The 24,615-nt window shown below is 49.6% G+C and overlaps 2 protein-coding genes across 6 annotated transcripts; both read left to right on the top strand.

Moving 5' to 3' along the window:
- The first annotated feature begins 2,457 nt into the window (after nucleotides 1-2,457).
- GEMIN4 (gem nuclear organelle associated protein 4) lies at nucleotides 2,458-10,511 on the top strand. Of its 5 annotated transcripts, none has more exons than XM_076072654.1 (3): nucleotides 2,458-3,371; nucleotides 4,966-5,061; nucleotides 6,715-10,511. In XM_076072654.1, exons 2-3 carry the CDS (start codon nucleotides 5,007-5,009, stop codon nucleotides 10,377-10,379), a joined length of 3,720 nt encoding a protein of 1,239 aa, XP_075928769.1. In that variant the 5' UTR covers nucleotides 2,458-3,371; nucleotides 4,966-5,006; the 3' UTR covers nucleotides 10,380-10,511. The 5 variants fall into 5 exon arrangements, with proteins under 5 accessions (XP_075928769.1, XP_032823497.1, XP_032823495.1 ...); XM_032967606.2 differs by having other exon boundaries at nucleotides 2,458-3,513; nucleotides 6,718-10,511; XM_032967604.2 differs by having other exon boundaries at nucleotides 2,458-3,513.
- Nucleotides 10,512-17,614: 7,103 nt separating this feature from the next.
- RNF26 (ring finger protein 26) lies at nucleotides 17,615-23,976 on the top strand. The gene has a single exon (XM_032968032.2). It carries the CDS (start codon nucleotides 18,296-18,298, stop codon nucleotides 19,835-19,837), a length of 1,542 nt encoding a protein of 513 aa, XP_032823923.2. The 5' UTR covers nucleotides 17,615-18,295; the 3' UTR covers nucleotides 19,838-23,976.
- Nucleotides 23,977-24,615: the final 639 nt, after the last annotated feature.

The raw sequence follows: 24,615 nt of genomic DNA, 5'->3' as shown, positions 1-24,615 counted from the left end.
TGGATTACCAGATGTTCTTTTATTGTTTGAATGACAAGAACGAGTTTCTGTTGAGTGGTGCTGGGATTGATCAACCTAAATAGTTATTGTACAAACTCAGACGGCAACACTAAGCTCTAAGACTTATAGCGAGCATTGATGGGGGGGGGGACATGAACGGGGTAGAAGATTCAGCCAGTGCTGTGTTTCCGTACGTTATTGTTCCAGATACGCTCGTGAATACCTTAAATACATACACTAAAAAAACAAAAAAGTTTCCCATCACTTTATCTCATTACTTTCTCGCGTCACTTCATCTCTCTCGACGCAGTCGTGCAGAGTTCCAGGTGTTATCCGCAGATAAACCAAAAACCGCGGGTAGCAAGTTCGCGAATAACAAGGGAACACCGTGTAGATGAAATAGCAACTTTTTTTTAACGATGCAAGAAGATTCGCTATCCGGTGAAGGAGTTGCGGAGGTGCGTGGTAGATGTAAAGGGATGTTTGCCTCGTGCTCAGGCTCAGCACAATGGGAGGCTGGCCTGGACGCATGACTCTGAACTCGGCCACGTGTTCCCTGGGTTGCGCTCTGACCCAGCACAATGGGAGGCTTGGCCTGGACGCATGACTCTGAACTCTGCCACGTGTTTTTTGGGTTGCGCTCTGACCCAGCACAATGGGAGGCTGGCCTGGACACATGGCTCTGAACTCGGCCACGCGTTCCCTGGGTTGCGCTCTGACCCAGCACAATGGGAGGCTTGGCCTGGACGCATGGCTCTGAACTCGGCCACGTGTTCCCTGGGTTGCGCACTGACCCAGCACAATGGGAGGCTTGGCCTGGACGCATGACTCTGAACTCGGCCACGTGTTTTTTGGGTTGCGCTCTGACCCAGCACAATGGGAGGCTGGCCTGGACACATGGCTCTGAACTCGGCCACGTGTTCCCTGGGTTGCGCTCTGACCCAGCACAATGGGAGGCTGGCGTGGACACATGGCTCTGAACTCGGCCACGTGTTCCCTGGGTTGCGCTCTGACCCAGCACAATGGGAGGCTGGCGTGGACGCATGACTCTGAACTCGGCCACGTGTTCCCTGGGTTGCGCTCTGACCCACCACAATGGGAGGCTGGCCTGGACGCATGGCTCTGAACTCGGCCACGTGTTCCCTGGGTTGCGCTCTGACCCAGCACAATGAGAGGCTTGGCCTGGACGCATGGCTCTGAACTCGGCCACGTGTTCCTTGGGTTGCGCCATGACCCAGCACAATAAGAGGCTTGGCCTGGACGCATGGCTCTGAACTCGGTCACGTGTTCCCTGGGTTGCGCTCTAACCCAGCACAATGGGAGGCTGGCCTGGACGCATGGCTCTGAATTCGGCCACGTGTTCCCTGGGTTGCGCTCTGACCCAGCACAATGGGAGGCTTGGCCTGGACGCATGGCTCTGAACTCGGTCACGTGTTCCCTGGGTTGCGCTCTGACCCAGTTTGAATCGAATTCTGCCGGACCGTGGCCCGGCGGGCTTAATGATTTCGCACACGTTACCGACGAACCCTCTTGCAATTATGACTCGATTATTTGTTGTCGCCTTCATCTGGTTCCGCCTAAGAGACGAGATTAACCGTGAACGCGAAGTTGCCCGTTTGAATAATGAACACCGGCGTGGCAATTAGTGGCAGTCGATGCACGTTGGCACCAACACGATGCGGAAATGCATCGCGAGCGGAGGCATCGATGATAATTATCGAATAATCGCTACCCTTCAAGTACTCCCTACGCTAATTATGCAACACGTCGATATAATTGATCTATCATGAGCCACGCTTTATCCACTGCTGGATGAAGTCGCGGGGCCTACACAACGAGACGGGAAATAAAAACAAACGAGATTTAATCCACGGCATTTTAATCGATTCGTAACCCACCGTGCTATAGAGCACTGCCAAAGAAGTAAAAAAAATTGATTCGTGAAGCTAATTCGTTTTTTTTTCATATTGGTTCCAATTTTTTTCACGTTTTATTTGTGTATCTTTTTAAAGCCATTTATTTACATTTCCTATAATTTGTGACTCAGATCATTTGTTGTTGCATTTTATGTTGTTGCAGGGGCAGAGCCACAGGGGGGGGGGGGGCTGGGGGGGGGCTCAGTTGCCCCCCTGAAATTTTGGGAAAGTTGGTAATCTGGATAATCGGATATCCGGCTGCTACAAAATGCTGCAGGCTGCCACCTCGTGCTGCCCTGCAGGCTGCCACCTTGTGCTGCCCTGCAGGCTGTCACCTCGTGCTGCCCTGCAGGCTGTCACCTTGTGCTGCCACCTTGTGTGCTGCCCTGCAGGCTGCCACCTTGTGCTGCTACCTTGTGCTGCCCTGCAGGCTGCCACCTCGTGTGCTGCCCTGCAGGCTGCCACCTCGTGTGCTGCCCTGCAGGCTGCTTGAGCGGCAGCCTTTCGAACTTATGGAACTTATTAGCCACGTCAGCGGCTCCGACCTATTAATAAACTCCGCGTTCAAATCCAATAAAATGTGTTTTATACATTTGTGGCGCCCATTGTAAAACATAAACACTGGATATCTCAGAATATTGAAGTCAGCCCACCACAAAGTCAAAATCCTGGCTCCGCCCCTGTGTTGTAACGTTCCGACACGCCCGTGCCCTGACTGGAACATCTTATGGGGAACAAAAAGAGCTTTCCATTTATACAGGATTTTTGGGGGGGTGTTTAGATCGCGTAAATATATAAATGTGTCGTCAAACACATCCACCACCCGACACAGCCAATTAGTAAGGTTTGTCACGTGGCCAATTCATTACTAGTATAGCACTACACCGGTGTGTTTGAGAGCAAATCCACTGCAACATTTCACAATCTGGGTACGACGTTTCGCCAGTAATTGCAAGCGGCATCACAGGCGACAGCCAGAGATGTTTACTCTCAAACACACCGCTCTGGTGCTGTGCGAGTAGCGAATTGGCACGTTCTGTTTACGTGACAACGCTCACCAATTGGCTGTGTACTGAAATGTATTCAGATTGTAAATGTTGTGGATTTACTCTCTAACACACCGATGTGCTGGACTAGGAGCGAATTTGCACGTTTTGTTTACGTGACAAACCCCGTTACTAATTGGTGGTGGCGGGTTTGACGACACATTTACGTGATTTAACCAACAACAAAAAATCCCCTGTATTATTGATTACATTGGTCGCGAAAGAACTACGTGGTGTTCAAAAGAGCTTCACAGCTCATCTGATTTACTCCAATTTCAAGTCATCGCCCGCTTCTCATCACAAATCGATGCTGTGCGGCGATCGGAGGAATCGATTCGACTGCCCGCTGATGACGTCAGCCCGGCTTCCGCCACGTGCTCCTCCGCAGCGGTGGCTTGGAGCTTGTACAGTACGTGAGCGGCACGCAACCGCATGAGCGGTGTAACCCTGTGGGTTATCGCAGTCCTTTTTTATTTTTACTTCTAAGCCCCCCCCCCCCCTCTCTTGTGCACTCTCGCCTTTTCTCGAGTCCCGCGTGTCCTCTTCGGCCGGTGAGTGTTCCGCCACGGCGCACGCACGCTGACAGCAGCAGCCAGCAGCAGCTTCCACAGCCTTCAACCCACACACCTCGCTGGCGGCGGCTGTTGAGAGCGCTTGGGGGACCCGTTTTGTTGTCCTCGGTAGTCGCGTCGTAGAGGTTGGTCACGGGACAATGTTTATGTCGCCACCACCACGCCACCACCAACACCACGCCACCAACACCACGCCACCAACACCACGCCACCATCACCACGCCACCAACACCACGCCACCATCACCACGCCACCAACACCACGCCACCACCAACACCGCCACAAACCACCACCACCACACGGCCACCAACACCACGCCACCACCAACATCGCCACCACCACCACACCGCCACCAAGACCACCACGCCGTCACCACCACCACGCCACCACCACGAACACCACCACAAACACCACCACGCCACCACCGCACATCGTCATCGCGTCCCATGGTCTGTCGGGTTCGGGCGTTCCAGAGGTTCGCGGTTTAGAAATTCAGAGGCCGTCCTGGCTATCGCGCGTGTCAACGATAAGAGAGGGGGGGGTCTTGTGACGTAATTCGCAAGAGGTTTTAGACCTTTGCTGGCTTCGTGGTCCAAATTTGGCAAATTTCAAAATATTACACAGAGCCACTGCATAAGGCGGAGTCATCGCCCTAGGATTCCAACTTTTGTTAGGAGCCTCCTGAAAAAGTGACGAGACTCCGTGAGGCTTTCCTGAGCAAACAATATTCAGAGCCTCCCCCTCGGCGTGCCGTGAGAAGCTTCATCATCACCACCTCTGCCTTGAAGTGTTTTACTTACACAGTCGATGGGGTCGTCCTTCAAGGACCACTTATCATCATGCACTTCCAATGCCCTGGACTCCCATGAGTGTCATCACTCATCAACAACCTGTTCTTGATCACGTCTTCAACACATCACTGTTGCATAAAATTCACAACTCCTCGATGTTACACCATCATGGCATGAGATTCGTAGCACATAACGCATACACTTGTGTTCAAAGGCCAGACACACATCTTCTACTCCTTCCTTTATTAAATTCCAATTGTCCAGCGAAAGACATTACTGGTGCCTCATTCAGTCGCAACTAAAGTTGACCTCTTAAGTGACATCCCTCGTGGGTTAAAACCTTAAACGTGTGGCTAACTTTATTTAGTGACATCAGCGTGATTGTAATTTCAACCACTGGCCGGCTCTGAGATGCTGACAGCGGTGAACAAATGTCCCTCCCACCGTGGGCCACAGCCCGGCACAATTCGATCAAAACTGGGTCAGAGTACACCCAGGGAACACGTGTGGAGTTCAAAGCCATGCTCAATTGGGCAGGAAGACAATGCCCTGCCTCGAAACCTGCAGCAGCAATTGAGTGTTGCGAATTCGCCTGGCCGTGGCCTTTAACCCCGCGTCACCGTGACATTGCTTCAACCAGGCCGCGGGGAGGAGGAGCCGGAAACCCAGGAGGAGGTAAAGATGGACACCGGTGCCCCCGTCAGAGGAAGGACGAAGCTGGAGGAGATCCTTGCAGGTAACGTTACCTGCTGCTCGGTGCCACTGCCTCGTAACCATGGCGCTCATTTTGTCAGCTCCCCCCCCCCCTTTGTCAATTCGCTGCTGGATGGAGGGCGCCCCCCCCCCCTCCCTCCCATGGCGTGTCAGTCATGGGGTTTGCTCGAACCGTTTCACCGCGCTGGGCGGCGCGAGTTGGCGAAGGGGAGAGGCGTTCGGGACCGGTGTAGATATCGCTCTCCACTGATATGAGCCTTGGGCAGGAATCAAACTTCAGGAAGCCGTGCTGTTTGCGCCGGTCCGCTAAGTGCCGCGTCACCACTCCACTCTAAAAGAGTAAACACGTGCACACGCTCCTAATTTACCCGAGCGGGACTCGCCGAGTCTCGAGGCGCACACCTCGCCACACCGAGTCTCAAGACTCAGTCCTGTATTGGGATGTTGGGAGAATTTCATAAATTTGTGTTCGGCTTGCGTGAAGAAGCCGGAGTGCCTGGAGGAAATCCATCCCATGGATGGGGGGTGTAGTATTAAAGCTTTACACATAATTCAGAATCCATTGCTATTACTGCATTTGTTCGCCACCTCACAGCCAAAGCATAAAATATCTGGTAATCGATCTTGATTTGAAGCTTTCGTGACTGCAGGAATCCATACTCTTTGGTTCTTTCGGTAATCCTTGGTAGTCTCCCTTTAAACATTCTCACACCTATTCTTAGTTTTTTCGGTAAAGTCACGTTGAAGAGAAACAACAAAATAATAAAATATATATAAAACAATAAAAAATTCTCACGACGTTTCGACTATAACTCAAACGGTCATCTTCAGGTGTGTTGGTTTGCATACATTTATTTTTAAACGGCGCATTTATTTATTTATTAAAAACGTTCGCGCCACGCACAGCGATTTGGCAGTTTACCCAGGACTAGTCCATCTATATTTTGAAAAGAGGAGGGGGGAGACGAAATATTTTTTTATAATGTATGCTGTCTGAAAGCCAATGTAAGCGTGAACAATCAATTAAGAACTGAAATGGTTTATCAAATCTTTCCAATGATTGCTAAGATAGAATCCATCTTCTCGGTTGAAATTGTCTCTGTGCTTGTATATGTGGATAGCCTCATGAACGAATCTCTCATGGAAGCCAGATGGCTTACAAAGAACCTCTGTCTTGGAAAAGTCAATGGCATGTGAGCCTACTGAATTAGAACAATGATCTGCTACGGCCGAGGTGTTGGTCCTACCGTGTTTAAGGTCTGCTTTGTGTTCACGAATATGAATTACTGCAGTCACGAAAGCTTTAAATCAAAATTCTCACACCTGATTAGTTTCCGAGGGCTGACGAGATTGGGGGCATTTAGGCCGATTTGTTCATTTACAGCCTTTCTTGCCAATCCACTGCTGGCTGATTGTGTCCATTGGCTGTGTAGGTGATGGGTGTTATATACTGCACGACACTGGTCAGTACAGGTCTGGGTTATTTGGTCGTAGCCTTTTCATTTCAGCACTTACCCATGTGAATTATTGGCACACTACAAGTGGAAGATAATGTTGATGTAAAATATTGCCAAATCGTCAGTGGCACAGGGTCACTTGTGTGTACCAATGTATCAGTGTTATCGGGTTTTAAAGTTGCAGTTTAATGTTTTTTCTGTTATGCTATGCTTCCCAGCAGGTCCCATGGTGTTCTGCAGTAAAATGGCCATACTGCAGGGCGGGCTGCTGCTGGCCGAGAGGCAGCTGAGGCCAAAGCGTCTTGAGGAGATGGACAAGGCCGACTGGAGCACCATTCGCGACGCCATGCTGGGCACCGCCAATGAAGTCTGCTCCTCTCCGGAGCACTCTGACATCAAGAAGATCCATTGGAAGAAAAAGATCTTGGCTCTGCTGTGGATGAAGATGCTCCGAATGTCCCCGCATTGCAAAACACACAATGACGGTCTCCAACTCGATGATGATGATAATGATGATTCTGAGAGCGACCTGTTTTTTCCCATAAATCACATGATGCCCATGATAAATCGGACGTTTCTGTTTGAGCTGGTGAAAGACCTTCAGGCTGCAGCCGAATTCGCCCAGCTTATGAATCTCCTGCCGGCTGATGTGTGCGCTCGTGAGACAAAGCATTTTCTAGCTCATGTTCTCAAAGACGCAGCGGAGGCAGACGTTGCATTGCTGCTTGATGTATGGAGAGGCATTCTTCTGCACACGGGATGCAAGAAGACCGAGGGGGAGCTGGAGAAAGCATTTGAAGACAACCTGAAACCGGCGAGCCCTGAATCGGTAGACATCTGCCCAGCTGCCAAACGGCCTAAAAAGGACAATGATTGTGGTGTAGTGTTGGAGAAAGATATAGGAGCGTCTTCTGTTGCATTAGTGTTGGAACTCAGCGCTTCTAACTATAATGATATTCCAGCATATTTTATAGAAAGCCTCTTTAAAATTGCAGGGGAGATCGTTGCACCAGTCCACAAATACGAGGCTCTCGCAAATTTCGCCGATACATTATTTAAGTCTGCCTTGCACCAAAAGGGTCTTGACCTGTGGGGTTTGCCGGTCGAAGAGTACGTGGACAAAGTCGGCGTGCTGCTGCATCTTAGAGGTTTCAAAATGAGCAGAGACCATAACAGCACGGTGGAACAGGTCAGGGAAGTCGAGAATGAGGTCTATAATAACCATTCTGGTGGGGTGCTGAGACTGGACGTGTGCCAGCTTAACCGATACCTTAAGTCTTTTTGCGAACTTCTGGAGGCCTGGAAGGAGGGACTCTGTATAATACAAGAGGACCAGCCTGTCGCCAGTCGGGCAGCTGTTGAGTCATACCGTATGGTGGACAGTTTGAGGCGCCTGTGTTCAGTCATGTCCCTAAACGTGAGTGTTTCTGAAGATCCAGTGACCACAAGTGACGCGATCTCTTTCGAGCCTTTGCCTCTGAGCAACATTCTTGCTCAGCTTGAGCCCACGCATACGTGGCAAGTCCCCGACAACGTGCAGCTGCTTGTTGCCACGTCCATGGTCGACAGGAAGATGCGCAGGCACCAGGACGTCTGCGAGTTGATGATCGCTCGCGTCGACTGGGCAATCAAAGAAGAACGCTGGATGCAGTGCTTGAAAAAAAACATTTCACGACTGAACACGCCACAACTCGTCTTGGCTTTGGCTAGAACCTTCGCCAAAGTCATTGCGCAGCTTAAGGGAGGGCTCGCGAGCGAGAGCTTGCTGCTGCTGAAAGCAAAGAGGCTGAAGGAGTCGCTCGTGAGTACTTTTTCCGCACTGGCCCCAGCGGGATGTAACGAAGTCCTGCGTACGGTGGTGGAGGAGACGGGCGGTGATGGTTTGGGAGTTGAGCGGTTGGAAGCTTTGGCAGAGGACTTTGCCATGGACATGAACCTGGTGTTCAACTGCATCACGGACACGAGCTCTGGAGACGGACTTTCACGAGCCATTTGCACCGTGGGTACGGCTGCCCTCCTGGCTCCTCGTGCCACCGTCAATGAGATTTGTCGTCAGGCCGTGACGAATGTCGGAGCGCCCTCGATTATGGCGCAAGTCCTGCTGGGACTCCCTGCTTTGGCTATGCCTGTTAAAAACTCCAGAGGGGACAGTCTCAGCATGCTTTTGGACTGTCTCTCGACTCGAACCTTAGGGCAGCTCTCAACTGAAAAGGAAGAGCGACAGTTTGTGGAGTTTTTGCGCGCCCTCACGCTTTCACCACAACAGTCCAGTAATCCACTGATTTCTCCAGCTGAAATTCTCAATACCTTTGTCCTCCCGTATTTGCAGGAGCAGGGCAGCATTTTGGAATTCGCTCTTAAAATCTTTAGCCAAATTTTGAATATTGAAGGGGCCACTAAAAGTGACCAGAAAATTGAGCCATTGGCTATTGGTGGTGGTGGTGGTCGAGATGATACCGAAACGATTACCAATGTCCAGCAAACTGTAATTCCCTCTGGTGGTGTATCAAGCAGTCAATTTTCTGAGTTACCTGTCAATGCTGCCCACCCGCAGACCAAATCCTGTGTCCAGCACTGGCTAATGGACTGCTCGCCATTCCCAATCATTATGTGTCTCAGCCAGCAGCTGGAACGCCGCAAGGTTTGCCGTTGCCCCGATGGCTTGCAGACGGGCGAAGGTGAGCATTCGGTGATGGAGATAAAAAGCCATCTCATGGAGGTGCTGGCTCAGGTTTGTGTGATCGTGCAAAATGCCATGAGTGTGGAGACCACGGACTGGGTGCGCTCTGTGGACTGGCTGGACCACAGTGTTGCTTCGATGGATTGGTCCGTTCGCCTGCACCTGCTGCCCATCCTGTCCCCGCAGCGCAAGGCGTGCGCTCCAGAAGTCCTATTCGGTGTGTGCAAGCTTCCCGATGCTCGGTGGGAGCGATGCCGCAGTGAAGACTCATCGTTGTACGGCCCAGGAACGGGCCTGCTGGCCTGGATTGAGTGCTGCCGTGTAAGCGATGGGCTCGCCGAACAGATGATCAAATCCCTGCACGTCGACCAGACGCAGCCTGAGGAGGTGAACCTGTTCAGCAAGGGCTTTCTGCTGGTCGTGACGCAGATTCTGCCCGAGTGCACGCTCACCGAGTGGCGACGTGTGGTGAGGGTGATGTGCCGCCTGCTCGAAGCCAGGGTCCTCCACGTCCCCGTCACGCTGGAGTACGTGCAGTTCCTGCCGTTGACCGACCTGCGACCCTTCTCGGTGGCGCTGCGGGTCTCTCAGCTCCTGCTGCGTGTCTTCCAGCTACTGTGCGGCTCGAGCTGCGCCGGCTGGCTCTCCCACGCCGGCTGGGCACACGCTGTAAGCCTGGCTGCCGGCACCTTCGTGGACATGATGCGAGAGTTTGGAACACGGAGGAGTAACGCCGGCCCGAGAGGCAAAGTGAAGCACGCCGAACGCGCAGCCGTAAACGACCTATCCATGACAGTGTCTCCCGAACAGAAGATTGCACAGAAGAAAGCGAAGGGGAAAGTGAAAGTTGAAGTCGACGCGAAAAGTAAAGACGGTAAAGCACAAGGCGGAGTATCCGTGGAAACAGAAACGTGTGAAGGTGTTGCTGGAGTGTCCTCACCAGAGGGAATCGGCTTTGCTGCCTGTCAGCTCTTCTGCCATGCGCTGCACATAATGGCCATGGTGAAGGTTGACCACTGCGAGTTGCTGTTCTTAGCCGCCCTGGAGATTTTGTCCACAGTCGAGGGGGCACGCGGGGCAGCCGATAGCTCGTGCAGTACCCTGGAGCAAGCCAACCAGAAGCAATTCCTTGAAGCCATCGCAGAGAACGCAGCCGTCCCAGAGCACCGTGCCACCCTGCTGCAGAAGATCTCCCAGCTTTGAGGCACAAAGTTGCGCACTTGCAGCGTCATTGCAACAACAACAAAAAAACTTCCCTTCTTTAGTCCTCTGCCCAAGGACAGGTCTTGAGCTTGCGTCATTTATACTCTTTGGTTCTATTCGGTAAAGTCACGTAGGTAAAAAATAAAACAACAAAAATCACGACGTTTCGGCCACAACACAAGCGGCCTTCATCAGGTGAAGGGATCAGGCTGTCTCGAGGACAGCGCCTTCATCAGGTGAAGGGATCAGGCTGTCCTCGAGACAGCCTGATCCCTCGAGACAGCCTGATCCCTTCACCTGATGAAGGCCGCTTGTGTTGTGGCCAAAACGTCGTGATTTTTGTTTTATTTTTTACCTACGTGACTTTACCGAATAGAACCAAAGAGTATGAATACTTGCAGTCACGAAAGCTTTAAATCTAAAACTTGCGTCATTTCTTCCTTCAAGTCACCAAGCAGTCTTCCTTTTCTGCCTCGTGGTCTCTTTCCAGACATTGTTGCTTCGGGAACATTCCTTCATTAAGCTTCACCTCTGAGAATGCGCCCATCTCTTGCATTTCCTGAATGGTTGTAATTCTCAACTGCCTTGTTCTAGATTAGCCTAATTTACTATTTCTTCTTGCTGGAACCCGAAACTGAAATGTAAACATTGATACGTATTGTATAAACGCAGTAAGTTTTGTATATTGCACTTTGATTTGTTATTGTGCAAAGGGGTTTGTGTTTGTACATTTTAAACCGCAGTTCCTGAAGTGAAGTGTCTGTTTAATGAGTGTTTTTCAAACGTGGATTACAAATCTGTTTTAATTTGCCTTTTTTTTCCCTACACACCTTCATGTTTTGCAGTTGTACATTTTGTAGTTAACAAAAAACTTTTGAAAATAAATGCCTCACCTGCCTGTTGCACTTGTGCAAGTATTTTGAGCTTGCAGCACGAGGCGTAACCTCCAATCGTAACATAGCATCAAGGAATCTGCGCGGCACGGCCTGGGATGTTTCTACCGCTACTCTTAGGGTATTCGATACATTAATTTGATTCGCCCGTTGAAGCCTTTGCCATGTTACACTGAATTTTAAGAAATCCTAAGCATGGTCTGGTTGACTTGGGCAGTTTTCATTGGACTTAGCACTTGCATGGACTGGCTTTTTGGTGGATGCATGTCGTGCTAAACGCTTCCCGAACACGATACATTAATTTGATTCGCCCGTTGAAGCCTTTGCCATGTTACACTGAATTTTAAGAAATCCTAAGCATGGTCTGGTTGACTTGGGCAGTTTTCATTGGACTTAGCACTTGCATGGACTGGCTTTTTGGTGGATGCATGTCGTGCTAAACGCTTCCCGAACACAGCAAGGAATGGACGCCGTGTTTCATCCCCAATATGTAATGGGCAAATTCTCCTCCCTGTTTGTTACAGCCAATTTTTTTTTATTTTTGGAATCGCTATTTCCTTTTTTTTGCACTTGTGCTTGCAAATACATGTTTTGCGTGTCTCAGATCCTATAGATGTGAAGAGCTTCCCTTTGATATAAACATACTTTGTATATACTGTACAGATGAAGGAGAGGTGCAGTATAATGCTGAATACGAAAAATTGGCTTGTGGGTACCAGCAGTGGAGGCGAAGGTTGGTGGATCGTACATATCTTGTGAAACTCCCATGACTGTGGATGTCGCGGTGGCATACCCTGGGTTTACAGGAGAAGGCAGTACAGCGACAATGTCGACTCCACCTGTTCCGTCTGCATGGGATAGGGCAGGGGTCGGCAGCCTGATTCTATTTACGATTTTTTTTATTTTACAGGGTAAGTCCCCCACTGAGCTACGTGGCTCTTTTTTACAAGCGATCTGGCTATCACAAATTAAAGCTCAACGAAGTAGCTTATGACCATCACGTGGAAATGTATTTCAGCCAAGGATTGCTTCGTGAGGTTATTTATTCAGGACCACCGTCTCGTAATCACATGCATTGAGGTTCTTTGAAACACAGTAAACCCTTAAATTTTGATTTAAAGCTTTCGTGACTGCAGTAATTCATATTCTTAGTTTTTTCGGTAAAGTCACGTTGAAGAGAAACAACAAAATAACAAAATATATATAAAACATGCAAACCGACACACCTGATGATGACCGTTTGAGTTATGGTCGAAACGTCGTGAGAATTTTTTATTGTTTTATATATATTTTGTTATTTTGTTGTTTCTCTTCAACGTGACTTTACCGAAAAAACTAAGAATACAGTAAACCCTTGTTAATTCAACACATGGAGGATCTGGCCTTGCCGAATTATCCAATATTCTGAATTAGGTACAATGGTACTCCCAATTGCCTCCTGCCCCAATATTTTTTTCCAAATTTGTTTCCCCAAACTCTTCACACACCATGCACATTGACACACAGCTGCATCAACTCCATCCAAAACTTTGGATTTGTCTCGCAGACTAAGGGATTCGGACTTCGGTCCCTTTCCATTACTTCTTGATGTGGGCGTCGACGACATTTCTGCGGAGGGTTGGCTTGCACAGAGCGAGTTGCATCAGCAAGGCAAAGAAGCAAAGCAACAGGTCTGCACCGACGCTGACCACGTGCGTGCCGAAATCGGACCTTTCAGTACAGCAATTCGGCTCGTGGCGAATTACAAATACACCGTACATATGCCGAAAGCGCAGCAGTGGCGAATTATCCCCAATTGCGAATGATTACTGAAATAACGAGGTTTTAATGTATTGAGTTAATTTTATTACCAAATTGGAAGAAAAAAAACTGGCTCTTCTTGTTATTTTGGTTGCCGACCCCTGGGATAGGGTTGTTACATCCTCGCATGTGCGGGTTTTCTCCGGGCGCTGCAGTTCCTCCGACACGTAATCGCTCGTTAAGTGGCTCAATAACGCCACAGAGAGGGTGGCCCAACATTCAGGATGCTTCGAGTTATAATTACTTGAAACAAATCACAATATCGGGTCATTTAATTTATTTTAACAAACGTTCGAACCGACTTCCATTGACATTAAAGCATTGCATGAATTATATTTTGAAATGAATTTTTGGATTTTATATTTTTTTAAGATTCCAGGTGTGGGGATGGGTCTCATTCAGCGGTGGATTCACAAAAACGGTCCTTCACGCGTACTGTGCACACCGATGCCGTTTCGTCTTTGAATTGCACATTTGCTTGTAACCCTGCTCACGTTTAATTTGATCAGAACCAGAATATTTATTGATCCTGGAGAAATCCGATGAGCAATGAAGCTCTTTCACAGATGCCATCTCGGGGCACGGGGGATCAGAAAGCTCCAACACCAAACAATGCAAAAGGACTTCGCATTCATGTGACAGGTGCCAGGTTGTTCCTGGGACAATCACTGTTTAATTAAATAGTGCTTACCTATGCCCGTGTTGGCAACCAGCTTCGTGTTTAAAGCCCAAACGACGTGAAGGCGAAAACATGAGAAGTTGGTGCTGTGCCGTGATTGCCACGCTGCACGGGGCCAAAGGGCGATGGAATGTGGAATGTGGAAATGCTGCTGCCAGATCTAGGGGGGATTCAAGCCTCTAGAATCTAGATCAATGTTTCTTAACCTATACTGCAGCCTTTCACTCCTTTGCTTCTCAATCGTAAAAAAATAATGTATGTTCATAAATAAATAATTAGTCTCGATGAAACACGGTTGGTGTACTCACGTGCCCGTGCTGAATTTGTGTTTACGATTATTTACCTTCGAAAAAAAAAGCTGCCCATGTCTCGCTACCCCCAGAAAGGGCATCTCGCACCCCCAGGGGATGCAGAACCTCGAGCAGCAGCGGTCAGGGCCGGATTGAGGTTCTTGTAAGGGGGCCTTGGCACTTGTGTTCATCACTGGAGGCCAACAACTGCCGCTGGCACTCGCTTGTTTCACGCGCACTTCGCCGCTGGACAGATGTCTCCGGTCAACCATATGACAACGCTTTTGTCTTCCCGTGCACTGTTCTCTGTTGAGAATGAGATCGTGCGAAAAAACACCATTTGGAGATGTTATTTGCTAATTTTGCAATGACAAAAATCTCGAAAAAGTCCATCTCCAGTGGTTAATTTCTCTCACCTTATGAAAAAAAATAATTGACATGACTGCCTCTTTGTACATACATTGTGGCAATCCTTCATATGAATGCGTATATTTAGTCAAGAAGAAGATATCTTTGGTTACATTTTTTATCACCCAAACCAAAAAAGCCATGGTCAAAATTAGTTTTCGTAGGCCCCAGGCACAGTGACCACTGTGGTCTATTGGATAATACGGCCCTGGTGGGTGAGTGGATGGATGGCTGGGTTAATAGGTGAGTGGGTCGTTGGGTGAGTCGATGGATGGCTGGGTTAATGGGTGAGTGGGTGGCTGGGTAAGTCGATGGAAAGCTGGGTTAATAGGTGAGTGGGTGGCTGGGTGAGTGGATGGCTGGGTGAGTGGGTGAGTGGATGAGTGGATGGATGGCTGGGTTAATGGGTGAGTGGGTGACTGGGCGAGTCGATGGATGGCTGGGTTAATGGGTGAGTGGGTAGCTGGGTGAGTGGGTGAGTCGATGGATGGCTGGGTTATTAGGTGAGTGGGTGGCTGGGTAAGTCGATGGATGGCTGGGTGAGTGGATGGCTGGGTGAGTGGGTGAGTGGATGAGTGGATGGATGGCTGGGTTAATGGGTGAGTGGGTGGCTGGGCGAGTCGATGGATGGCTGGGTTAATGGGTGAGTGGGTGGCTGGGTGAGTGGGTGAATGGGTGAGTGGGTGATTGGGCGAGTGGGTGAGTGAGTAGACGCTAGGCACAGTGCCTACTGTGGCCTATTGGATAATACGAGCCCTGATGAAGCGGTCCGCAAGCCGTGGTCCGCATACCAGGCGAGGTAGCTAACATATCCTAGCATTGCGGTTCTCACGTTAACAAAAAATAATCCGGCCAACCGGCTAAACGGTTATCACCGTTTTGTAACAAATACAACAAAATCAACTTGTAATTCATCTTCTTGGTTCTTTCGGTAAAGTCACGTAGAATGGAAATAAAATAATAAAAATAAAACATAATAAAATAACATTCTCACGACATTTCGGCCACAACACAAGTAGCCTTCTTCAGGTGAAGAAACAGGCCTGTCCAATTGTGGCCTGAAACGTCGTAAGAATTTATTTTATTTTTATTATTTTATTACCATTCTACGTGACTTTACCAAAAGAACCAAGAAGATGAATCCCTGCAGTCACGAAAGCTTTAAATCGAAACTTGCAATTGTGTTGAATGCAAACTGATTATAATACGCGTGCTGCAGTTATGTAAATTACCGTAGTTACATTTGTGTTGATATTGCATACACTGTATGTGAAGGGTTGTGGCTGAGACAGTTTAAACGATAAACTAAGGCAAAAGCAAACCTGTCAACCCTTTATCAGTGCCTAGCTTATCACAGACAAACTCAGACCTTATCGGTCACCCCGTGCCTCTTATGAATCCCAACGTTCATCCTACAAAGTTCCCATCACAAGGGAGAAACACGAACAAATAGACAAACACTTTTCCTATTGAAACGGCTGTGGGCCTGAAAACTCACATTTCCCTGAACAAGAATACGGAGTAAAGCGCGTGGATTGACCCGGTGTGAGGATTTTGACGGAGTAAAGCGCGTGGGTTGACTCGGTGTGAGGATTGTCACTTACAACTTTCGTGACCGCAGGAATTCATATTCTTGGTTCTTTCGTTAAAGTCACTTAGATAGAAAAAAAATTAAATTAAAAATAAAAGTATCAAAACCCACGACGTTTCCATCGCAACACAAGCGAAGAGAGGGCGGGGGGGGCAAGTGCATGAAGAGGGGGCTTTAGAGGAGGAAAGCTGAGGAGGGGCTCTCGAAGAGGAAAACCGATGGACTGGCTGCCTCCTGGCAACTCTCGTGCCCCACGACAACTCACTCAAGCTACCATACTGCCTCTACTTGATTACTGTGACATCGTGTAAAAAAATCAGCCCCAAGTACTGTACTGAAGAAGCTTGATTCCATCTATCACTCGGCCTTAAGATTTGCATTGAACTGCCCATATAGGGCCTCACCACTGTGATCTCTACATTGGGTCAAACTTAACATCTCTTAATGTTCGACGGCTTGTGCACCAGATCTTATTTATTCACGATGTACTTACAAAAAAAATCCGCAGACTACCCACTGGATCTCCTCTCTGTTTCAAAGAACAAATTTGACCTCAGGTCTTCGCTCATTTACCAGCTTCACATTCCCTATTGCCGTACAAAAACTGGATGAAGGGCCTTTGCTATTGATGCCCCCAGGGTCTGGAATGCTATTGCCAATAAACTGCAACTTGAATCACTACCTATGAGATCTTCTATCAAAAGTGCTCTAGAGGAGTTGTACACCCCTAGCTGCCACTGCTATTCAGTGGCCTAAAATAAATTAAATGTTTCGCTCCGGATGACCGCTGCAAAGTATTATCTGTATTTTGATTTAGCGTGCTGATCTTAAAGGTGCATTGCAAAATTTGATACTCCGACTGATGCTTCTGTTGTTGTGGAGTAACTCATGCAGACAGCTATGGCTCTAGGATTTGGTGTTACATGTTATTTATGTAGTTTATTGTAAAAATTCGGTCACAGTCCCTGTGATCACTGTTACGTTGCAATTATGGCTTTATTTTTTTATTTCGAAAAGTTTTTTGGTTTGGACGTGTTTGTTTTGTTGTAGTACGGAGTTAGACTGATGGCCTTAATCTAAGTTTTCTTGTGGTTGTTGTTGTTGTTTGACTTGCATCCCACTGAGATTTTTTGCACACAGCGTTGGTGTACGGTGCTTTTTTCAGGAATATTTTTGCTGTTTTTTTTCCATGGATTTTCTGTTTGCACAGTCACATAGTCACTTTAAGATGTTTTTCTTGTTCATGTTTTTTTTTATTTGTTGTGGTTGCACCCGATTCAAGAGCCGAATGACTCACAGGGATATACCAAAATAAATAAACTGAAACCGAGTTGCGTTTGGAGACTTTCCCCAACCTCTTTTCTCTCCGCATAATGAAGACCTCTTGTGTTGCTATGGAAACGTCGTGATTTTTTTCTTTTATTACTATTTTTTTATTTTCTATCTACGTGACTTTACCGAAAGAACCAAGAATCGTTACGAGATCGTTATCTGTGAGGAGTTTAAAATAAAATAAAAAATAACCCGAGGTAGAAACCTCGACACTGGCACCGCACGTCGCGGGTGGGCGGGGTCCTTGCGCGGATCCGCGGTGCATCACGGGAAACGGCCATCTGAGTTTGAAGCCAGAGAAGCGGGGAGAGAGACGAGGTGAGGGGTGAGTCGAGGTGAGGAGAGAGGCGAGAAGAGGTGAGGGGAGAGAGACGAGGTGAGGGGTGAGGAGAGAAGAGGTGAGGGGTGAGGAGAGAAGAGGTGAGGTGAGAGAGACGAGGTGAGGAGAGAGGCGAGGGTAGCGGTGAGGAGAGAAGAGGTGAGGGGAGAGAGACGAGGTGAGGAGAGAGGCGAGGGTAGCGGTGAGAAGAGAGGCGAGGTGAGGGTAGCGGTGAGGAGAGGCGAGGTGAGAGTAGAGACGAGGTGAGAGTAGAGACGAGGTGAGGGCAGAGAGGCGAGGTGAGGGGTAGAGGCGAGGTGAGGAGAGACGAAAGTGTCGATGAAGAGGTAGGAAAAAGCAGACTGAGAAGTGGAGTGAGTAACGAGGTGTGGAGGTGAGTAGAGTTTAAGATACGAGACGGCGGAGTGAAGAGGAGACTTTTTAAAGTAAGTTCAGGAGGATGAGGATGTGGGGGACGCCAGAGATGCGTTGAAACGAGTGAGGCAGGCACGCGGGAGTGATCGCAACGAGTAAACATTACACAAGATGAGACGAGGAGAATTCCCGCGGGGCGAGTGAAGAGGTGGAGGAGGTGGAGGTTGTGATGATGATGGTGCTGCTGCTGGAGGCGTTGTTTTCCACGGGGGCGCTGTTGCTCCGCGTGTACGAGGCCGCGTGCTTTGTGCTCGAGGTGCACTTCGCCCTGGTGTCGGCGCTGCTGCTGGTGCTGCGCGCCCTGCTCGGCCTTCCCGGGGCCGCCCTCGGCCTCGTCACCTCCGGGGCGGCGGAGCTCCTCGCCGCCTCCTGCCGCGCCGCGTGCGGAGGCCTCGCGCTGCTGCGCGGCCTCGGCCTCGAGTGCCTCGGCGCCCTGGTCGCCGCGCCCGGGGCGACGGCGGACGCCGCCCTCGCCGCGGCCCGCCTGCCGGCCTCGGCCGCGCTCGGGCTCGCCGGGGCGCTCCGCGCGGCCGCCGAGGCCCTGGGCAACGCGGGAGCGGCGCTCGTCGCCGCCGCGGGGTCCGCGGCGAACGCGGTGGGGGGCGCCGTCGCGGCTAACACAGCCGCCGTGACAAACGCGGTGGACGCCGTGGCGAGCGGAGCGGCCGCGTCGGCAATGTGCGCCGCGACGAACACCGCGGACGCCGCGCTGAGCGCCGCGGCGCACTCTGCGGGTGCCGTCGCGGCCGCGCTGAGCGGCGCCGTCGCCGCGACCGCGGGCGCCGTCACGGCCACGGCGGGCGCGTTCGCGTCCCTGCTGAGCGCAGCCGGCTCGGTCGTCGGGTGGTCGGTGGAGGTCGCCGCGGGCGCCGTCGCGTACGCGCTGGGCCTAGCCACAGGTGCCCTGGGAGCCGCTTCCGCCGTCGCGACGGCCTCCCTCGCCGCCGCCGTGGACTTTTGGCTCTTCGCGCTCAGGTTGCCTCTCCAGCTGCTGTCGATTTCGGCCGGGGCGGTGGCGACCGCCGTCGCGCTGCAGGGGCTTTTGGTGAGCGCGGCGCTGATCGGCCTCGGCGTCTGGTACCTGAGCCCGCGGCCGCGGAGGCGGGCGGCGGCGTACGCACGCGTACCGCGAGCGCGGATCCTCTCCGCGGCGTTGCGCGTTGCCTCGGCGAACCTGGCGGCGCTGATCCGCGCGGCGCTGCGGCGGACGGCCCCGGGCAGGCACCGCCAGCGGCTCGATGTCTACCCGGCCCCGGCTCCGTTGGCGGCGCTGCAGCCGCCCGCGGCGCGTCGCGGCGCGCCGTGGGGCGGCGACCCGGGGCCGGCGCGGGTCGACGCTCCGCGCCCGGAGCCACTCCCGACGGAGCCGGTGCCGGACCAGCGGCGCGAGGAGGCGGCGGCGGCGGCGGTCGTCGAGGCTCGCGAGCGGCAGCGAGGTGAAGCCGCGCGGAATGGCAGCGGCGAGGCCGCGGGCGTGAGGCCGTTGTGGGAGCAGCAGGAGTTTCTACGGCAGGAGCAAGAGGAGGAGGAGGATAATCACAAGAGCTGCGTGATTTGCCAGGACCAGGCCAAGGGAACGGTGCTGCTGCCCTGCCGACATCTGTGCCTGTGCAGCGCGTGCGCGCGCACCATCATGCGCGGCCCCTTCAACCAGCAGAAGTGCCCCCTGTGCCGGAAAATGATCGTCCACACCATGGATGTGTTTATGTAGCGGAGCTGGGGGCAGTTCAAATGACAATTACGCAATGAAGTTTAACAATTGCTTTTGTGGTGGCAATTCGTTTTTTTTTAATTGCACGATAACAGTGGTAATTGAACCCCGAGTCCGCTCCCTCTCCCACCGTCTTACCAGAGCAATGTGAAATCATCCCGATGGCTTGGGGTCGCCACTGGGGGAGGCACCTCGACCGATCTGTTCCTGGCATTCCAAACTGAGCGTCCACTAATGTGAAAAGGTGTCATCGTCGTGAAAGATGGACTATGAACTCCGAGGTCTTTGGGACCACTACTTTTGGTGGGCACGCGTGGGATTTTGTTAAATCTTGCAGGCAGCGGACTGATGCCACACCGCCGGTGCGGCAAAAGAGACCGTGGGTAGCGGCTCCTGCAGTTAGTTGCCCCCTCAAGGAATTTTCTCCAATTAATAGATCACATTTTTGTCCACCAAACAGAGCTTCCCTTGGGTTTCATTTGCTGACATTAAGGGATTGCGCAATTATTTAGTTTTCGTTTAGGGTTAGGATGATAGGTTAGATTCTTAGGGTTTTGAATTTTGGGTGAGGTTTATTAGCTGCTAAGACTGCATTTCTTTTGCCACAAATTTGTAGTCACATAATTTCAAAAGACTGATTTTCTTGCCATGCATGTAATCTTGGCCAGTTTTAAAATTAGCAGTTTTCTTTATTTAAAGTGTCGTTGAACGTGTGTGCTGGACTGCGTTTTTGCACGTGCGTCTTTTATCACTGGATCGTTGATGTGTGAAATGCTACTGTGCCTGGTGCGGTGCACTAATGTGTCGTCATACGGCAGTGCACGATTTGCTTCAATGCGTGGACAACTGAAGGTTTTTTTTTGTTGTCCATGGGAAATCGGCTCGATGCAAGCTGGCCGCACATGGGCTGCATATTTGTTCGAGCCAAATTAAACTTAACTAAAGGTAAAAATAAATGTTAATTTAAAAAAATGCTCAAAAACAATTGGCTAAATGTTGATTTGAAGCTTTCGTGACTGCAGGAATCCATACTCTTTGGTTCTTTCGGTAAAGTCACGTAGGTAATAAAATAAAACTAAAAATAATATATCACGACGTTTCGATCGCAACACAAGCGGTCGTCCTCGCTGGTTCAGCAGTTCCACTGCTGGATTATTTTTTCCCCTTGAGGGCGACCCCTTGCGTTGCGATCGAAACGTCGTGATATATTATTTTTTGTTCTATTTTATTTTTCTACCTACGTGACTTTACCGAAAGAACCAAAGAGTATGGATAAAGTTGCTTAGGGCCTGCAAAGGATTGTTGTATTCCATAGGCAGTCACGTGAAGCAACAACAGAAGTGGGGGCAGTACAAGGTTGATGGTTTTTGGTGCTGGGTTCAAGACTATATTCAGTATTCTCACGGGACAGCTGTGGAGGGCGCCACTTGGCGAGTTGTTAGCGATTTCGCCTGGTATAAAGGAGGTTGTGGATTCCATCCGGACCCTGACGCCTGCTGTATATTTTGAGTTTGCGTCTCTCTCTCCCCATGGTCGTGTGGATTTTTCTCCGGGTCCTCTGGTTTTTCCCTCCACATTTGGAAACGTGCGTTTAGGGGATTTGGCTGCTATAAATATCCACGTGATGATAAGCCACTTCGTTGAGCTATCATTTGTGGCCAGGTCGCTTCTGAAAAATATCTATATGGCCTTACCTGGAAAAATGAAACAAAGTTTAGTTAAGTGTATGGGATTCGCCCTTGTTATGAATTCTTGTCACAGCAGGGTATGCATTTGTCTTCCTGCTCCACATTCACCTCTTCATCCTTGCCAGCCCATCCTCCACCGACTCTTTAGGCCCTGTTAGGGATGCCCAATGGATAGCAAACAGCCCAAAGGCTTTTATAACGATAGTGGCAGTTTTTTTGCCCAATGCTTGCAAAATATGTGGAAGCAGGCAATGCACAGATACGCCTGTAATTAGCTCTGCAATGTTTTGTCTGAATTAAGCCGCTCACACGATTTGTAGTACAGTCGAAGCTGGATATAAATATACGCGACTTTGGAGCAAGGCCACATGTCTTTATGCTTGTATCAGAAGCGGCAATTCATCCCCCCCCCGCCCGCCACCAGCAGTGTTATCCAAGCATGTGTTGCTTATATCAGAATTGTGCTTATATAAGGTGTCAATCTTGATTTGAAGCTTTCGTGACTGCAGGAATCCATACTCTGGTTCTTTCGGTAAAGTCACGTAGGTCTAAAATTAAATGAATCCACGACGTTTCGGGCGCAACACAAGCGTCCATCATCAGGTTGTGTTGCGCCCGAAACGTCGTGATTTATTTTATACCTACGTGACTTTACAGAAAGAACCAAAGTATATATAAGGTGTGTTTCTACACAATTTTTTATGTATTTTGTGACAGTCCAAGTGGACTTGACAGCAATTGTTCCGTTAAATTGTTTTGGTGTATGCCACGTGTGAACAGAATGTGCCGTTGTAAGGAACTGTATCCGGTCACGTTGTACCCACCTCGCTGCCTAAATGTATCGGCGGAAACGTTTAAAAACGTTGGATGTGTGAATATCGATGGAAAACGATAGTTGCGCTAAACACAATTTTCATTATTGGACAAAATATGAATCGCGATCTGCTTCGAACTTGGAAAACATCCTCTGCTGTGCTTTAGAAGTAATCAAATGTACGCGAGATTAAGACCACTCGGATGTGACGACGTCTGTGAGAGTATGGAATATTAACTGTCATGCCATGCACAAATACTGGCCTAGGTGGTGTGGTGGTTGATTGGGTTATAGTTGGATATGCAACGTACTGTACCATATGTTCATTTTCCCAAGTTTATAATATCTAAACATAATAGGGTAAAATATTTTGCGTATGGCAATCGTTTCGATCACCATTATTGACACTTTACCATTTAAATTTTCAATTGTGAATGCCACGTCACATTACACATTTACGTTCGATCCCCACTGCATACCGTATTATGGTTATATAAAGCTGCCTATGACCATATGTATTTATGTATGATGAACTTCTTTATCACCTGGAATACGCCGGATCGCGACAGATTGAGCCCTGGGTCCGTGCTACGCCTGGATGGGCGACCACCATGCTCGACACAGGCGTTGCAGCCTGTTTGTGGGGCAACGTTTTCAGCAGAGGGCAGTGCATCCAATTCCATTCTTGTATTGTAATATGCTGCCAATATCTGAGCTCCTCGCCTGAATTCAATCCACACCGACTCGCGCAGTGAAGTATGGGCGAATAATCCCCCACAATGTTGTTGGTGAGGCCCTCATCCAGCAGTGGACTGACGAAAGGGCTGTACATGTGCAGGCCGACCATGTTCTCCAGATTAACAGGCGCACCAGGGGGCCACCCATTTAGTACGTACGCATGGAGGGGGGTTAACACAAATGTGTACGCTTGCGTATGGGGGGGGGGTCTACTGACAATTTACGTACGCATAGGAAACGAGGGGGGGGGGCGGGTGAAGCCTCGATAATTTGTCGGCATTGGCCTTCAAATGAGCCACAGTTCAGTTTCTTCAGCTGTCAGACAACAAGTACTGCCGGGAGAAGTGGGACTGGGAGAGGTGTCACTCGTGTGCCACCGTACCCCTGACTGCAGCTATCACGAAGCTCAGCAAAATAAGTGGCCAGGGTATGCAAGTTAATTCTTTAATGCAGCCGGCGTTGGACTGTTTGCTTTAACACGTTAATTGATCGTTTCTGCGTGGATTAAATTAAATATCGGCCGTCCTATCGGATTCGGGGGGGGGGGTGTAAAAAGTACGCGTGCGTACAGGGAGAGGGGGGGGGGTCAAGTTTTGACATTTTTGCGTACTTAATTGGATGGCCCCCAGAAAGTAAGAGACAGCCCCAAAGTTTGGGTCATGGTTACATAAACAAAAAAACGTACGAGTAAATACGGTGTGCGGTTAAATGTGAAGTAACATTGCATAGACTGAGGATCGCGGTTGCTCTGTGTGAAAGTAACGTAAAGTGCAGACGTTGCAATGCTTTATAAATGTGGTGCGCGACGCAGCGAGGCAATTCCGGTAAAATCATATACTGTACAAGCAGAATTCTGTGCTGTTTCCACATGTAAATAATAATAAAGAGACGTATTTTTATACTGAGTTTGTGAACATTCAGTAGCAGTGAAATATTTTCTCTCCAGTTGCAAAAAATACATTTATCGGACTTGTCACGTGACATGTCAGAATCTGAATATTTATTTTGATTGCAGGAGGAATCTGATGAGCGATGAAGCTCTTTCACTAATGTCCAGTATGGGCGGGCGAGGTCGAGTGGGACATGGACTGAGCAACGTGGTAGACTGGAGTGGAGCTTGGAGTGTGGCGTAGAAAGTGTAACATTAAGTGGTATGTAGACTGAGTTGGCGTAGAGACGTGTTTAGTGACGAGGGATGGTGGCTCGTGTTGAGGCTCTGGCTGCGAGTGGAGGCTGTTAGTTTGTTCTAGATTTGAAGTTAGTGACGAGTCTGGGTTCGTGTTCAGACCGCATTATCTTATTGTTAGCAACTCTACAGCTCTCTGATATATTTTCGGGTTATTGCCCATGTTGAACTTCTTTCACACCGTACATAGCCAGCCGTGCTATTTTATATGTATGTATTACATATGTATTATATGTGTATATTTTGTATTTTACTAGGCAAGGTCCACTGAGCTATATAGCTGTTGTTCAGAAACGACGTGGCCACAAATTATAGCTGAAATGGCTTATCATCATCACGTGGAAATGTATTG

Source organism: Petromyzon marinus, chromosome 38, assembly GCF_048934315.1.
Source record: "Petromyzon marinus isolate PM22_M1 ecotype Great Lakes invasive population chromosome 38, UKy_Petmar_22M1.pri1.0, whole genome shotgun sequence".
Lineage (NCBI taxonomy): Eukaryota > Metazoa > Chordata > Hyperoartia > Petromyzontiformes > Petromyzontidae > Petromyzon > Petromyzon marinus.
Note: the sequence above shows the minus strand (reverse complement) of the source record. Positions and strands in the feature narration are given on the sequence as shown.

Excerpts from the sequence above, each read along its gene's own strand:
- GEMIN4 (XM_076072654.1), top strand. The coding sequence starts at position 5,007 with ATGGACACCGGTGCCCCCGTCAGAGGAAGGACGAAGCTGGAGGAGATC. Across the intron at positions 5,062-6,714 it reads GCTGGAGGAGATCCTTGCAG|CAGGTCCCATGGTGTTCTGC; the intron begins GTAACGTTACCT and ends TATGCTTCCCAG.
- RNF26 (XM_032968032.2), top strand. The coding sequence starts at position 18,296 with ATGATGATGGTGCTGCTGCTGGAGGCGTTGTTTTCCACGGGGGCGCTG.